At 44.0% G+C, this 16557-nt stretch overlaps 2 protein-coding genes and 1 long non-coding RNA gene across 15 annotated transcripts in view; 2 read left to right on the plus strand and 1 right to left on the minus strand.

Annotated features, from left to right (window-relative positions):
- The window catches only part of SCUBE3 (signal peptide, CUB domain and EGF like domain containing 3), a 36608-nt gene extending 30904 nt beyond the window's left edge, over positions 1-5704 (plus strand). For all 5 annotated transcript variants that reach the window (XM_031434874.2, XM_031434878.2, XM_031434876.2 and 2 more), the window contains one exon: positions 1619-5704. In XM_031434874.2, coding sequence (XP_031290734.1) covers positions 1619-1768 — 150 coding nt within the window. In that variant the 3' untranslated portion in view covers positions 1769-5704. The remainder of the gene's footprint in view (positions 1-1618) is intronic.
- On the minus strand, positions 11-10563 carry LOC135318620 (uncharacterized). Its single transcript, XR_010376873.1, has 2 exons — positions 10161-10563; positions 11-924 (listed from the first exon to the last, which is right to left on the minus strand). It is a non-coding gene; the product is annotated as an uncharacterized LOC135318620 (long non-coding RNA).
- Positions 10564-10647: 84 nt separating this feature from the next.
- The window catches only part of ZNF76 (zinc finger protein 76), a 33034-nt gene continuing 27124 nt past the window's right edge, over positions 10648-16557 (plus strand). For 4 of the 9 annotated variants that reach the window (XR_010376874.1, XM_064476411.1, XM_064476413.1 and 1 more), the window contains exon 1: positions 10648-10834. The gene's annotated coding sequence lies outside the window, so the exon portion shown is untranslated. The other 5 variants (XM_064476414.1, XM_064476415.1, XM_031434880.2 and 2 more) reach the window with 4 other exon arrangements.

Genomic DNA, 16557 nt, shown 5'->3' on the forward strand with positions numbered 1-16557 from the left:
TTAACAACAATAATGATAACCAACATTTAATGAGCATGTAACAATGTGTAGGCAATATGCTAAGTGCCTACATGAATAGACTCATTTGATATATAATAGCTCTATAAAGGAGGTACTTTCATCATTCCCACTTTACTGATGAGAAAACTGAGGCACAGAGAATTACAGAACTTGCCCAGTTAAAGCTAGGATTTGAGCCCAAGCCCATCTGGCTGCAGAGTCACCCACACTATCTTATTCCCTGGGGGAAGAGAAAGGGAAGATGAGGAGATGAAATGTTCTCTACATCTTCCACCAATAAATATACAGAAAATAAGGTACAGAAAGATGCTTTTGCATAAATCCCTTCCTTCCCTTACTCCCTCCTCAGTTCTTACAGAAAAACAGCAGATCTAGCACAGCATTTCCCAGAGTTAATTCAGTATAGACCACTTTTAAAGGAAAAGACATGTTTCCAACATTGAAGAATGTTCTGGATACCCAGGTCTGTGGATCCCAGTTTGAGAAAATCTTACATAAGAAACTATAGTCCTAGTCACAGTATTATCCTTCATAAATTATAAGTACAAAAAAAGTTATCTTTATGATCAGTAATTTTGTATTATTATCAAAATAAGAGACAATGACAAAAATCCTCAAGTTCCATAATTTCAGCAATGCTTCTCAAACACCTTTTTAAAGCATTGAACCCTTATTTTAAATGTGTTGTGGAACTCCAATGCATAAAGTGGAGGAGCTGTTTTGAGTAAAGTGGGGGATAAGAGGCTGGAATCCCCACCTCATATTTTAAAAGTCTGCTGATGCAATGGAAAGAACACTAGCCTGGAAGCCAGAAGAGCTGAGTCCTAATGCATGGTGCTTGGCATCCAGTAGGCTCTCCACACATCATGTTGCTGTTTCAGGCAGGGTGGTCAGGAAAGGCCTCTGAGGAAAAGAGACATGAATGAGGTAAAGGGCTACTCATTAGAAGATCAGGAAAGGAGCATTCCAAGCTCAGGAGCATGGGAGCAGTATGACATGTTCAAGAACTTTAAAGGCAGTGTGGCTCAGCAGAGTAAGAAAGAGTCAAGAGGGGATAGAGGGCACAGATTACACTCAGCCTATGGGCCATGCAAGGGATTCGGCTTTATAGAGTGATAAAAAAAAACTAGAGAAGTGTTTTGAATAGAAAAGGGACGTGATTGAATTAAACACTAAAAAAGTCCTGGCTGCTGTGGGGGAGAACAGTCTATAGAAGGATAGGGGTAGGTGGAAGCATGGAGACCAGTTTGGAGGCCACTGCCAAGTGAGAAAGGATGGTGGTTTGGATAGGGTGGCAGCTGTGGAGATGGTGAGAAGTGGTCAGAGCCTGGATATATTTTAAAGTTAGAATCAATGGGATTTGCTGAGGATGCAAGAGTCAAGGATGGCTCCAAGGACTAGGACTGAGCAAAGGAAGGATGGAGCTGCCATTGATTGAGTTGTAGAATTCTAAAAGAGCAACAGCTGGTAGAATGGGAATCCAGAGTTCACTTCTGGGTATGCCTATTAGACACCAAGAGGTGCTGCTGCTGATTAGAGGCTGGTGGTTCTCTTTCCCACCCCTGATGCTGACACTGCCACCTGCCATCCTCTGCAGGACAAGAAGCTCATTAAGGCCTTCTTTGAGGTGCTGGCCCACCCCCAGAACTACTTCAAGTACACAGAGAAGCACAAGGAGATGCTGCCAAAGTCCTTCATCAAGCTGCTTCGTTCCAAAGTTTCCAGCTTCCTGAGGCCCTACAAATAGTGCCCCTAGGCCCAAGACCCAGGTTTTTAAGCCCCCAGAGCCAGCTGCCCCCACCCTCAGATAAGAGACTCTCTCCAGTCTCTCTTTTTGGAGGAAAAAAAAAATCAGTGTATAGACCAAGCACTCTCCCTTTCTGTTTCTCTAGCTTCCTTTCCTTGTCTCTCTCTGCCACCCTCTTTCTCTCTCTTTACTTTCCCTTTTCCTGCATGCTCCCTGGAAAAGCCATTCCGTGCTGGCTCTATTCCCCCAATGAGTGAAGGAATAGTATCATATCCCCCTCTTCTCCCTTCCCCAGCCACACTGCCCATTTTACCAGCTTACATCCCTGGCCCTATCTGCTTGGAAGGGTGCTAGAAGCCCACGAAGGAAGTGGGTCTAGTGGGGAATGGGGAGGGGGAAGAGGGGCTTCTGCCATTATAGGGTTGTGCCTTGCTAGTCAGGAGCCAAAATGTCCCCTAGCTGTGCCCCCCAGGGATATTCTAACAGCCTAGGGTTCTGCCAAAGAAGCCTTTGACTTACAAGCTTAATGCCAGCACTGGTCCTCTGGGGCATGTGGCTTGAGCCCTGGACCATCCACACAGCTGGCTTTCCTGTCTATATAGCTTGTCTCCTTCTTCCCCCATGTCTGCCTGGGGTCCAATCCATGAGGGCTTACAAAAGGCCCACACCACTGGGCTAGTGGACACTGGCTGAGTGAGGAAGAACAGCAGGAATTACCATGTTGAATATGCCACTGTTGCTCCCCAAGACAAAGACTATCTCTGCAGGACAGAAACCAGGTTTTAAAGCATCACCAAAAAAGAAAACAAACAAACAAAAAGAAAATGTATCCTCTAAAGGACTAAACTACAGAACAATTGGAAACCAGCCTCAAACACTAATCCCTGTCCTTTCTTGTCTTCCCTGGCCCAGCCATCCCCTCACTTCCACCCAAGTGCTCCCTGGGGGAGCCCTACTCCCCTTGCTAAGTGTCGTCTTTAAACATGGCTGCTGACCAGAAGCCAGCCTGGGCCTTGCCCCAGAGTTGTCTTTCCCTTGTAGCCCCAGATGGCTTGTGGGCACCACCAAAGAGGACCCTGCTCTGCAGCCAGCCCAGAGCCACCTACCTCTGGCCCCAGGCCATGAGCAGCAAGAGGAATGTGTGCACTTGGCGAGCCTTCTGCCCACCCTGTCCACATCTAATAAGTGCAATCATTTTGTCTTTCTGTGTTGACTAGAGGGAGGGGTTTTTGTTTCTTTTTCTTCTATTAGAACAACCCTATTTATAGCTGCCCAAGAGAGAGGAGTGTATGTTTGGAGTGGAAGAAGTAAGGTTTTGAATCTCATGAGCTTTGAGTGCTGGAGCATCTGATCTATCTTCCTCACCAGAGACACCTGATGTGTAGGACAGTAATTCTGGGGACTTGATGGAGCAGGAAGGAGAGAGACCTGTGTCTGCTAAACCAATCCTACCATCCCCATGCCTCCCTGGATTCAGCATGGACCTCAAGATTGTAGAGGCCAATGGAACTGATTAGTGATTCTCCACCCCAAGTAGGGAAAAATCTCCATCTTCTCCCTGTCTTCATCCTGTTTTCCCCTGGTATAAACCTGGAAGAGGACCAGGACAAAACCCCTGGAGATGAGCTGACTTAGGGCCCCGAGGCCAGAGACAAGGCTGTGAGAGCCAAGAACAGGAACAGTTATCCAGGCAGGAAGTTGTCTGCCTGACCTTGGCCACTCTGCCTACCCCTACCTATTTGCCATTTCCTCTGGGAGCTGACTTCAAGCCTAGCTTCCTCAACTACTGCTTTTCAAAAGGAAGAAGAATCAAGTACATCCCCAAGCCCAGATCCTGCACATACTCCACCTTCAATTCACTGCCACCTGTAAAATTATTTTCCATTTACTCCTTCTAGTTCCCCCAAAGCTGTAGTCCTATTCAATCAAAGGCTAACAATTGACTCCTAGGGTTCATTTCTAAGTGACTGTCCCAGGCTATTGCTCCCCAAGGAGGCTCAACACTAAATAAAGGAGCCTGACACCCTTCAAACAGTAGCATTCACCAGCCAAGACAGCTCTAGGCAGTTGGTAAGTGATGTCACAGCTACATCCATTAACCAACACCATGGCCCTTGGGGGTGGAGTGTCTGGCTGCCTTCGTCTCTCTGGGTCAAAGAAGAGTCTGCTGTAGAAATATAAAATGGCTGCTTCCAAGAAGGGAAATGATTATTTAATAGAAGTGTCCACACTTCCCAGGAAATGTTACCTGTTTTAATCAATTCTGACCATCCTAATTCTCTACCAGAAGCTAGGATAACTTTCTGATTCCTCTCTCACTACCACTTTGCATCTCTCTTAGAAAGCCAGAGTGCTTCCCAATTCATGCCTTCAGGGTCTGGCTTCTTGCTTTCTTCCTTTCCTGTTACCCTATACATACACATAAACACACTTCCTCTAATCATTTATTCCATGGTTTCTGGGGCTTGCAAATCATTTCCACAATATGGAAAGTACTGACCACCAAGCCTCTTAACTGATGTCAAGACAGATCTTGGAGAGCAGGTGAAGACCTGCTAATGTCCACCAAGTTTAATTTAGATTATCCCAAATTGGGAGTTTAGAATCCAGGCAAAGCTCCTCAAGTACATAAAGGAAGCTGGCCCTGGGGCATCGAACTAGGGATTAACTGGACTGAATAAGGAATCAACATTTAAGGACTCTCTATGCCTTTATAGGTCATACAGAAAAATAGGTTTTTTAACCAGTGTAGGGAAGTGGGAAAATGGTGTAAACGGGAACCCTTCGTGAACTAGCCCAAAGGCCTCTCTGCAGGATCAGGTATTTATGGGGCCATAGTACTGTGAGGCCTTATTTATCTTAGTCCAAAACCTGCCCTGATCTGAGTCTGGGAATAGGAAGCCATTTCTGCAAGGGCTCCAAACTCCAAGGGATGCGTATCAGAAAGGCACTTATATCTTCAGCAACATAGCAATCTCTTTTTACTTCTCTGTCTCCATCTTTCTGTATATTAGGCCAGGCCTATTCCCTAAACCTTAGGGAACAGAGTCAGGAGAAAACTGACCAGATCCTGGACTTGAGCTGCCCTGTCTCAGGCCTACAAATCCCTAGAAGCTGACACTGAGCTGTGACTGTTCTGACTTCCCCAGGACTGAGTTAGTTTGAGGTGGTGGAGGCTCAGATTTATTGCTCAAAGTTCAGTGATACAGTCCTGGTCTTTGGCCCTACTGAAAGTTTTCATATCTGAGAAGTGTTCTCCATATGTATGTTTGAAGTCATTCTGGAGTAGTTTAGGAGGCTGTATCTCAAAATGGAAGAAAACATTATAGAGTATTCAGACTTTTGTATTTGCTGCTTAACTTCAATATAACAGGCTCAAACTAGAGGAAGGGAGACAAAGTGTCACTGACCATAAGCAGAAAGTAATGTTAACCTGCTTGGCTTCCTTCTTAAGCACTGTAAGAGAAAAGTGGAAGCAAACAACACAAGGATATCTTTAAATCTGACTTGTCTCAAAGGTAGCACACCCTGTTCTTGGCCATTATTTGGACTAGGAAACCTTTACAAAAATATATGATTAGAGAGAATAGAATTCTCAGTTCTGTTATCAGCTTATCTAGACAACACAGATTGTAGCAGTTTGGGCAAACTGCAAACTTTATACTGTGTGATCTGAACTTAAGTTTCAGAAAATAGTCATTACCATATGGGAGGCTTTTTTTTTAATGCAGAAGAAATTTCAAAATACTGTATTTATATCAACCTTCCACTGCTGCCAATATAGTAAGCATCTCCTACACAACAATAAACAGTAAATGATGCAGTTCATAGAATATTTTGCACTTGGGGGAAAAATGTATCTGAACTTGTAAAAAGAAATGTTTGGATTTTGTATTTTTTTTTTATTGTTAATAAAATACTAAATGAATCTCCTCAGCCTGGCTTCTTTTCCTCTGTCTCACTAGCTTATCTCAGCACTAGAAAAAAGCTTTGAGGAGATAAAGTATCTTCTGGCTTCCAAATAGGACTTACCCCAATTTTTCATTTATCCATCTTATTCCTAATGATTTTAGAATTTGAAAAGGCTTATTTTTCAAAGCAGTACCAAGAATTATTTCCTGAGGAAGATCTAGGAAGTGGTGGAAATTGGGTATTGTTCCTCATCATATAATACAGTCCCTCAAATCAGGCCAGGCCACAAGTGGCTCAGATACCTCCCTAGTTAAGATGTCCCACCTCTAGCAAAGTTCCAGCCCTGGAAGTCACCAAGGTTGTTCTTTTTATGCAGTATACTCTTGGCCACCAAACAGAATTATGAAACACAGATCATTTAGCCACTACCACCCATTACTATACAGGTCTCGGGAAAGCAATCTCCAATCTCTTATAAATGAACAGTCTCAATTTCTAGGCTCAGAGATGATAAATAAAACTTTTAAAAAATATATTTTTGTTTTTTACTTTTTTTTTTTAATGGGGAAAGGTGATTTAAAAAAAATTTTAATGGCAGTACTGGGAATTAAACCCAGGACCTTGTGCAATAAAACTTAATTGTTGCAATTATACGATTTCCTGACATGAAATTTTATTGGATTTAATACCTACATGATATAGCCATTTAAGAAGAATAAAGAAAAATCTACCTGATTAAAAAATATGTTGGGTTGGCCTACCAGAATCCTGAACTTCCCCTTTAGCATCTGTAAGGCAGATAGGTACACTCTATTCCACTATTACTGAGTTCCTGTTACATGCCAGGCATTGTGCATCAGGCTATCACGGCTTGATTACAATAGCCATGGTCAAGATCTGCACTCCTCATGTAAGACTGATTACAGCTGATCTTTCCACATAGACTTCCCAGCAGAAGAGAGAATCTAGTCTACCTGGTAGTTAATGAGCATAAATTAATTCACTGCCATTCTATTTCATACATTAACCTCCTGTGAGTTTGATTCAGTGTGACAAAACATGAACACCTTTGTGTGAACTGACAAAATCACGTTTCTAGAACTGCAAAGCTGAGGACCATATCCAGGACCACTGTGAATGACAACACCAACTTGGGGCCATCTTCTCTGACCCTTCTTAACCCTCTTCTATTCCCAAAACACTAAGTCATCCACCTTCTAGGACACCTGTAATTATGTCCCAGAATAATGTATAGACAGGGCCAGTGGAGTATAGGTCTGTCTATTTCAAGCAGTCTTTAAAATGGGGTACATGAAGACTTTCCAAGGAATTCTTCCCAAAGGTATATGAAGACTCTCCAAGGGGTACCTGGACAAGGAATCAATCCGAGGAGAATTTTAAGGGAATAAATTTCCAGATCCTCAACTTCCATAAGAAATCTTCCCTAAAATTAATCTGTTTGAGAGCCAGCTGGCATATTCATGCACACTCTCCATTCCACCTCCTCTTTCACCACAGTTCTTGTCCTACATTACAAAAGAAAGGCATAGGCCTCATCTAGGCTGAATCCTGATGCCTGGATGAGGGTGTAAAAACCTGGAGAGTAGGAGGAAGGGGTTGTCTTTTCCCTTTGAAACAAAATATTCCCATTGCAGCCAGGCCTCTTATTTCATCTTATAAAATGTTTCCTATTTTCTGTCCCCTACTAGCAAAAAATGAAATTGTTTGTTAACTGCTCAATGCATTTTTTCCTACTTTAAAAAAAAAAACATTCTTTTTAAATTAAATACATAAGAAAAATTTGATCATGAATTCTAACAAATCTAACAAAATTATAGTTATTTTTCTTAACATGACTCTTATTTAATTGTTCCCAAAAGTCAAACACGAGAGTTCAGCATAAGTACATATCTGCATTTGCCAAGGGAATAGCATGCCTTCTATCCTACTTTTCACTTAATAAAATAACTAATGGATTCAGCTAGGTATTATATGGCATTATTCTAAATTATACAATAAGAAATAGTACTAACTTGTTTTTACAATTTCTATATTATTAGATCTATATAACTTTAATCATGGCTGATTTTTAGTAATCTATTTTATAAGGTACAGTTAATAACATTTCCCAGTGATTTTTATAATATTCTTTAAAATGAATTATTAACATATTTATTTGAATTGAAGAATAAAGTCAGACTTCTTCCTGACAGAAAGTCTGATTTGAAATGAAGACTGGCTTTGCTAATTCCACAAATGGCAGGCATTTTCCATATGGAAGTGAATCTGCACTTCAATATTTTAACAAAAAGATACTGAAGACATGCAATAATAAAAGAATTTAATCCAAAACATTGTGCTGGCAAAGAAGTATGAAAATCAGTATCTGATTAACTAGGTGCCTCTGAGCGAGAAGGTAACAGATAATCATTTTTATAAGACTGAAACTGATACTCACATGAGTAACAAATCCTTTTGCAAGTTCAGTGGTTTCCAACTCTTTGCTTTTAATAAAATTAAAGGAAGACTTTATTTGATAGTACTTGATAACTGTATTTGGGAATAGGACACTTTGTGATTATTGGCACATAATTTAGTAGTTCAAAGACTTGAGGTATATCGTTTGAACAAATCTCTTCCTTTCCCAATTACTATGTGAACAGGGTTTCTCAACACTTAACGTCTACAGACAATTGATGTTGCACTTTATCGCCTACCATTAGGTAATATTCGTTCATGACTACCTGAACTACTTGAGGAGAAACACTACATTTCTCATTATGAGATTCATTTTCAATAAAAATGACACTTTTTAGTCTTACAAGTTATAAAAATATGTAATATATTTATGTTGCTTACTAAATTTTGTACTAGTAATAACTGCAATGACAATTTGACTCAGAAATTTTTTAACAAAGTCTATGGTAACCAGCAATAACCTTATACTCATTTTTGTTGCAAAGAAGCTGACAGTGATCAATGAAAGACTTTAAAGCATACAAATACACTGATCAGGATAGAGTTCTACAGGGGAAGTGAATGGAATTAGGAGTCCAAGAAGAAAGGGAACCATATAAAATTTCTGTTCAAGAGCTTGTTCACATATTTTTAAATGGATGTTGGTGGGCATCAAATATTTAGGGTATTTGGAGTCCACTGGATACATTAAGGAATGTTAGTTTAAAATGTCAACTTTTATGATGGAAAATTTAGTTATCAACTTAGAAATGAAGAAGGGAGTATATGTGGTTCTTTAAAATTCTTTCATGAAGTCCATTTTAAAAAATGTCTCAGGACCACTAGCCTATATGATATAGGCTCAAAGCTGCTAGAAACGATCTTCAATCCTCCACTCCAAAGTATCTTCCTCCCCTAGTTCTCCTGAGTACCTGAAATTACCCACCATCTGAATCTTATTACTTCAGATTCAGACACTGGTTTCCTAGAGTTTTTGTTGTGTAATGGGAGAGGTGATTAGCCAATCAGATTAGGATGTGCAAAGACTGTAAGAAAGGACAGATGTATCTTTTATTATGGAAAAAGGTGGTGGGGGGTACAAACTAGGACATCTTGACTTCTATTACTTGCTCTATTTCTAACCAGAAGTTTATGCTACAGGACAAGCTACTACTTTCTCTCTGTATCTATGTGAAGTAACTTGTCAAACTTCCACCAAAAAGGAACAGAAAGAGGGCACCTTATTAATGGTCAGGATGTTTATTTTTATACCTGAGGCACAAAAAGGATTAATTCTTAACCATAAGAATGTGCCATTGTCACTCACTGCCTCCCTAAACTAAGAACCTGATGAGAAGAACTCTGGCAATTGTTGTGTGAGAGCAAGTAAGATGGGGAACAGGGGATGTCTAAAATTAAAAGGGAAGCTTTCTGGCTATGCTCTTCAGACCGGGAGGAGAGGAACCTCCATTGCCTCCAATGGTATCTTTAGCTACCATAAGCCCCAAACACAGTACTTTTGTAAATGTTTCTAGTTTACCAGAATACTTTCTTTAATTTTAAGTTAAAATTTGGGGGGAGGACAAGAGAGAGGAGACAAAATAAAGGAGTTGAAGTTTAAACTGACAGAGAGGGGAAAGTTTCTCACCTCATTCCTCCAGGCACCCAATTCCTCTCCTAAGAGGCAACATTTACCAGTTCCTCATCTAACTCCTTTATTTATTTTCTTTTTTTTTTTTAAACCAAAAGCTCACTCCCTTTTTGTTTTCTCTTAGGTGTCTGAAAATTCCCCAATCATACCCCTCCCTAGCGGGAGGAGGAAACTGTTAAAGTGCTTGGCTTTGTTCACCCCGAAACAAGACTACAAGAGGGAGAAGCTGGAGCTGGTTCCGAGGCTAGGCATGGGGCTGACGGGAGAATGAGAGTGAGAGAACCCAAGAGGGCCGTCAGGGCGCCCTTCCTAAAGAGGCAAGTCCCTCACGGCTCCTCGACGTCGTCTTTTTCAGTAAGGACCTAGTAATACCTGCAGTTGCTTCCTTCAACGGTGGCTCGAAGATCGTAGGCAGTGCCTGCAGCCTGCGCACAGGAAAGCGCTTCGGGACGGTAAGGCGCAGGTGGAAGCCTGAGGGCCCTGAGCCCCAAGAAGAGGGTCCGTAGCCCGGGTGTGGGCAATGGGTCCCGGCGGGACGGCTTCTCTCACAGTCTGCCCCTCCGACCCTCCCCGGCTCCAGAAGCGCACCTTCTCGCCCGTAGGCGGCCGACAAGACGGCGCAGAGACCTCGGGGCTTCGGCCTCCTCCCCGCTACCGCCTCAGGCCTCAGGTGGAGCGAGTCCCTCCGCAGGACAGGTGGCGGCTCCTCATTGCTATAGCGACGACCCGGCCCGCGAGCCGCGCCCAGGCCCTGACCGGGGCGTCGTGACGTCATCACGCCCTCCCCGGTCGCTGGGCCTCGCGGGCGGTGCGTCACCCCGGCCAACAAGGGGGGGTGGGGGGCGGGGCTCTGAGGGGCACCGTTTAGAGCCCGGCAGTTCGGGTTCAAGCGTCCCGGGAACGGGGATAAGTAGGACGGCGGCCCCGGCCACGGGGGTGCGGGGTGGAGCGTGCCCGGTATTTTCTATACCGGTTCCGGGGCCCGGTAGAGGCGCGCCGAGAGGAGAGGAAAGTGCGGCGGCCCTGGAACCTGGATATCGCGCGAGGCAAGCAGCGCGCGGGCGGGCGGGCTATGGCGCAGGCGGGTTGCAGGGCCGGCGCTCGTGGCGGGGCCCGGTGCATGGCGGTCTGTCGGCGGAGTCGCCCTCGAGGGCTGTCAGGTTGGTGGCTGCGGGAAGAGTGGGTCCACCGTGCCCAGGTGGGAGGCTGGACGGGCGCAGGGCCCCGGGGAAGGTCCCGAGTCCGGCGTGCCCATCCTCCTCCGGCCCTAGCTTGGTGGCCGGGCGGCTAGACGGCGGCCTGACCCCTCCCCTACCCCGGGTCCCGGCCCGCATCCCTGCCCCTCCATTCCGCCCTTCGACTCCTCCCCCTTGACTCCCAAACCCCACCCCGTGACTGCGCCCGCCTCCTCTTCTGTGACCCTCCCCCCACCAGTCCTACCCACTGACCCTAGGACCTCAGCTGGTAGTCCTCACTTCTTACACTTTGACTTTGCCAACCCAGGAATTTCCCCAGCACTGCCTAGGAACCTATCAACCCAGCGACTCCTTCAGTTCTCAACCAATGATACATGACCCAAGAGCCCCACATCCCTCCTTGGTGACCCCTAAACCTTTTCAGTGACCCTACTGGTCTGGTAACCCTTCGAGTTCTACCCTATGTTCTCCCACAAATTTGGTGACTCTCCTCAAACCTTGTCTGGTAACTCCTAAGCCGTACCTACTACAATAGTTTCCCACCCAGTCATCTTCTACATAACCCTCAGTATCTGATAATCCTTTTTTTTGCTCTGTAACCTCTGGATCCTCATAACATGTTCCCCCTTCATCCTAAAATCACCACCACTGACACCGCTCTCTGCACTCCATCCTCCAGTGTCAGTCAGCACATGACTTACAAGTGTCCTAGCTAGCACCAAGCTGGTGCCCAGGAGGATACAGAGATGAATATGAAGTAGCGATAGTTGGAGGCATCAAATAATTTGGATTGAGCGTGGTCCCACATTCAAGTCCTAGCTCTGCCACTGTTGTGTTTTGGCAACCTGGGAGAAGTCCTTTCCTCGCTCTGAACCTGTTTCTCATCTGTATTGTGAGAAAGTTGGGTTAAATGATCTCAGAGTTTATTTCCAGCTGCGAAATTCTGCAGTTCTCAGTCAAAATAATGTTTGTTTGCAGTCATTTTTGTACTCCTCCCTAGAAGTTTACTCTTGTAACCTCACCCCAGGGTCCACTTGCTTCATGAACCTTATTTCCTCACTCCCATGACCCCCTACACTCTTAATATTCTTAATAGTCCATATCCATTTCCCTTGATCAGAACCCATCAGTTAATATGCAAAGCATATTCACTTCAGCTTGGGGTATTAGTTTATTAAGAGACCTGAGTTCTAGTCTGACTCTGGCCCTTCTGCTGTGGCACCTTAGGCACTGAGCTCTTGGAATCCTTATCCTCTTTATCTCCACTGTGGCCTCCTCACTTCTCTGGTTCTTTACCCTGGTATCTCCTTAATAATGGTTGGCACTTACTGCTAAGTACCTACTGTGTGCCAAGCTTTGTATGTATAGATTAAGTTTCCCCCTTAACAACCTCAAGAAGTGATTCTTACTCTATCTACCATCATTTCCCATTTTTTGTTGTTTTGGTTTGGTTTTAAACAAATGAAGAACCTAAAACTCACCCATATGAGTAGCAGAGCTGGGATTTGAACCCAGAGTCTTTAAAACCCATTTGATCCATTGCTTCTCTTGCCCCTAAACCTACCTAGTTTTCCAGGCCACCCTCAGCCCTTTGTTCCTTATTTTCTAATCCCTAAGCCAACATCAACACATTCCATGACCTTCAAGGTTTCTATTAACCTTTGCCCCATGGCTTGGTGAATCCCTCAACCCATTGTTCATGACTTTTGACCCCACATGCCCAGAGACCCCCTGCACCTTAATACCTCCCTTTACACTTGGTCCAAATATCCTCTCAACTTATGAGTCCTTGGAGCTCCCACCTCACTAGTACTTTACCCCCAAATCTTCTCATCCTTAACCCCAGGAATTCATATACTCTAAAATCCTCTAGCCCAGTAGATGGTCTCTTCCTAGTTTCAATCTCTTTCGTGTATTCCACCTGCCTTCCTTCTACCAGCCTCAGCCACATCCTGTTACCCAAAACCTTCTTCGGAATTAGGCCTTCACCTAGGGACTTCTTCACCCAGCTTCAGTGAAATGAGCTACTTCCATCCCCACATGAACCCATCCTTCATAACCTATATACCCTCCCATTCTAAGATCCTTCTTCACTTTCAAAATCCTGTGATATCCTGCCTCTCAGATTCCTGGATCTCCTGGCATCTTCTTCATTTTCATCAGTGAACTCCTTTTCAAACTGGAATCATATTTCACCCTTTCCCTCTTCCTGTGTCCCTATCCCTTCTCACAGTGCCTTTTTCCTGCCTTACTTTTATTTTTCTCCCATCCATCCTCACCTCACCAATCTTGGTAACAGTGATTATGATTAAACCTTTCTCCCATCCCACCTCTGCCCCTTCCACTCTCCTGTGCATCTAACTCTGGAGCTACATGAGTGACCCTGCCACTCTCAGATCTCCTTCCTTCACATGCAGCACTGACCAGCCAAACCTCATTGGCCACTTTGGTTTGTCCAAAGAACTGCATTCTTCTCTGGGAACCTCTGATAACAGATCACCAAGACCACAGTCCTTTAGGGAGTCAGGAGAGAGACCTTGGAAATCCTGAATCAATCTAGCCATGTCTCCTTGACACATTCCCACTATCCTATCCTGTTTATGAAGCTGCTTGCTATGTATGCCCTCAGGGTAGAATGCTTTGAGTGTCAGCATTGAATTAGCCCCATTGTTTTCCAAGCCCTGGGAGGACTTTCCAGTCCCCTCCCACTGGAAGACTGAATGGTGACTAGCAAAATGTGACATTAAAGATCCACATCCCAAAATCTGTTCTGTAGGTCACCAAATTCCCAGGTCTCCTATAATACCCTTATTGGCTGTTTAGCAATAAATTCAGCAGAGGGAAAAACTATAGTTAAAGAAGGGTTAAATCTTGGGGTCTGCGAATTCTGTGGGTTGATTTTTAAAAAGCTTTTGCCTTAGGCTTGTTTCATCTTTCTTACTCAGAGAACATATTCTGCCTTGGATCTTGTGTACTCTTTTCACTGAACACCCACCCCACCCCCACCCCCACTGTGCTTTCCTTGAGAACAGAGGCTGGGTTTTCTTTGTCTTCTGCCTTAATCCTGTCCCTCAAATTTAGCAGGTAGTTGGTTAAAAACTTACTGGATTGAATGAACTCATTCAGAAATTCTGCATCAGAGACAAACAAGTGAAAGTAGCTCATATCTGCATCCATTTTGTAGCCACAACAACCCTTCTCAATTCCCTCCAAACATGATAATGGGCAAGTCCCTTGATATAAACAGTCTGGAATTTAGACACTTCCTTTTTTAGCCATTGTTGACGTGGGGGAATGAGTGTAAGTGCTTCTTTTTACTGTATTTCTGGTAAGACTAGAGAGATTGATTGATATAGTTGCTAAAGTACAGTGGTAACAAGGCCAGGGTCTGACATATATAGACCAGTTCTCAAGAAAACAGCTAGATGAACTACTTAGTGGGGGTTGCAGAGACAATCAAAGAATAGAAGAAACCAGATTGGCAGAATGTTAGTAAATTGTTGAATTTGGGTAATGGGTTAATGGGGTTCATTATACTATTCTTGCTACTTTGATGTATGCTTGTAATCCATAATAAAAAGTTTGAGGGAGAAGAAAGGACAGCTAGGTGAACAAGTGAGAATTTAGCACTGTTCCTTGGAAAATATCACAGGGTAAATGAGCTGCTGTTACTGAGTCAGTACTGTTATCTAGGTTAAGTAGTATATTTAGTCCTCACCTATTTTTGACCTCTTCTGTTTGTGAGATATCAAGATGCTAAATACAAAAATCAGCACCCTGCCACCCTGCAGAATTGTACCATCGTGGTAACAAGCACCTGTTGCCCTAGTACTGCCCTGCTTCCCAGCCCAGGTGTGATTTCTTGTGGTCAAAAGCTGGACTGGGCCTGAAGAGAAAGTGAGGCAGTGGGGGAAGTCAGGGAGAGAGCAGAGCTCAACCAGTCTTCCCCTTCTGGCCTAAACCCTTTAGATGACTGGGAGGTCCTAAAGGTGTGGGTGTTCATTCATTCACTCACTCACTCACTCATTTATTCCACAAGTGTTTGGTGAATATCTGTTAGATGCCAGGTACTTTTCTGGTACCTGAGGATAGAGCAGTGAATAAAACAAAGTTCCAGGACTTTAGGAGCTCACCTGTTGGGGAGTGGATGAGGCAGAAATATAGAATAAACAAACAAGTAAAATATATATTGAGAAAATTAAGCAGAGAAGGGAGATAAAAGAGTACCGAAAGTTGAGGTATTACCTTTTAAGTAGGGTCGACAAGGAAGATCTCACTGAAAAGGTAACATTTGAACAAAGACCTGAAGGAAGTTAAGGCATGAGCCAGGCATTTATCTGGAAGTGTATTCCAGTCAGAGGGAACAGCAAGTGCAAAAGCCCTGAGGCAGGAGTATGCTCATTTATTCAAGAAACATGAGGATGCCAGCCAGTATGGCTGCAGTAGGGTGAGAGAGGGGAAACAGCAGGAGATGTGAGGGTTGGAGTGGATTGGTGGCAGATCATATTAGGCATTATAGGCCTCTGGATTTTATTGTGATTGAGATGGGAGCCATTGGAGGGGTCTACGCAGATAAGTAACATGATCTGACATAAAGGATCATTCTGGCTGCCATGCTGTGAATAAGTTGTAGGGGCAAGAGCAGAAGGAAGGAAACCGATTAGGAACCTACAGCAGTAGTCCAGGCAAGAGAATTTGGTGGCTTAGACCCAAAGTAAAGCAGCAGGAGAGTGAGAAGTGGTTGGATTTTGGATATATTTTGGATGGAAAGAGGAACAACAGGTTTTGCTGATGGATTGGATGTGGCACGTGAAAGAAATAGAGAAATTGAGGATGGCTCCCTCATTTTTGGCCTGAGCAGTTAGAGGGTGGAGTTCCCATTTACTGAAATGAGGGAGCCTAGAAAAAGGGCAGGTTTTGAGAAGGGGGAGATAAATTCACTTCTGAGTATGTCAAATTTGAGATGTTTTTTGGACATGGAGATCTTGAGTAAGCAGCTGGATATACAAGTCTGTTAGACAAGAGTAGATGGAAACAGAAAGAATACTCTTACTGGGCAAGAGACAAAGGAGTATGGTGGGTGAGACCTGGCTCTGCCACCAGGTAGCTGTGAGATCCTTTGAGACTCTTCCGGCAGCTCTGGCATCTGTATTTTCATCTACAGGATGACTGCTTTAGACTAGAAATGAGCTGTCAGCCCCTCCCACTGTGAGTCGATGAAGTAGTACTTAGAGCAAGCAAGATAATGTATCAGTGTATCTGTGAGCATGTTGGAAAATGCTGAGCTCTACACAGGGTAGTGGTGTTGGTGGTAAGAGTCCTTCCTTTCTTCCTTTGCTAAAGTAATACCCAGTGAGTGCCTGCCGTGTTCTGGGCGCTGTGCTGGACACAGGATCCAATGATGGAGAGATGCATCCGTGCCCTCCTGGAACTCTACAGACAAGCCACCTGGAGTAGCTTCACTGCTGAGTGCTGAGGGAGTGGGCTGGAGTCTGATGGTCTAGTGTGCTGTTGGCCAGAGAGAGCTTGTTCTTGACCTGAGTCTGGGAGAAAACTGAACGTGGATGTGAGAG

This window comes from Camelus dromedarius, chromosome 19, assembly GCF_036321535.1.
Source record: "Camelus dromedarius isolate mCamDro1 chromosome 19, mCamDro1.pat, whole genome shotgun sequence".
Classification (NCBI taxonomy): Eukaryota; Metazoa; Chordata; class Mammalia; order Artiodactyla; family Camelidae; genus Camelus; species Camelus dromedarius.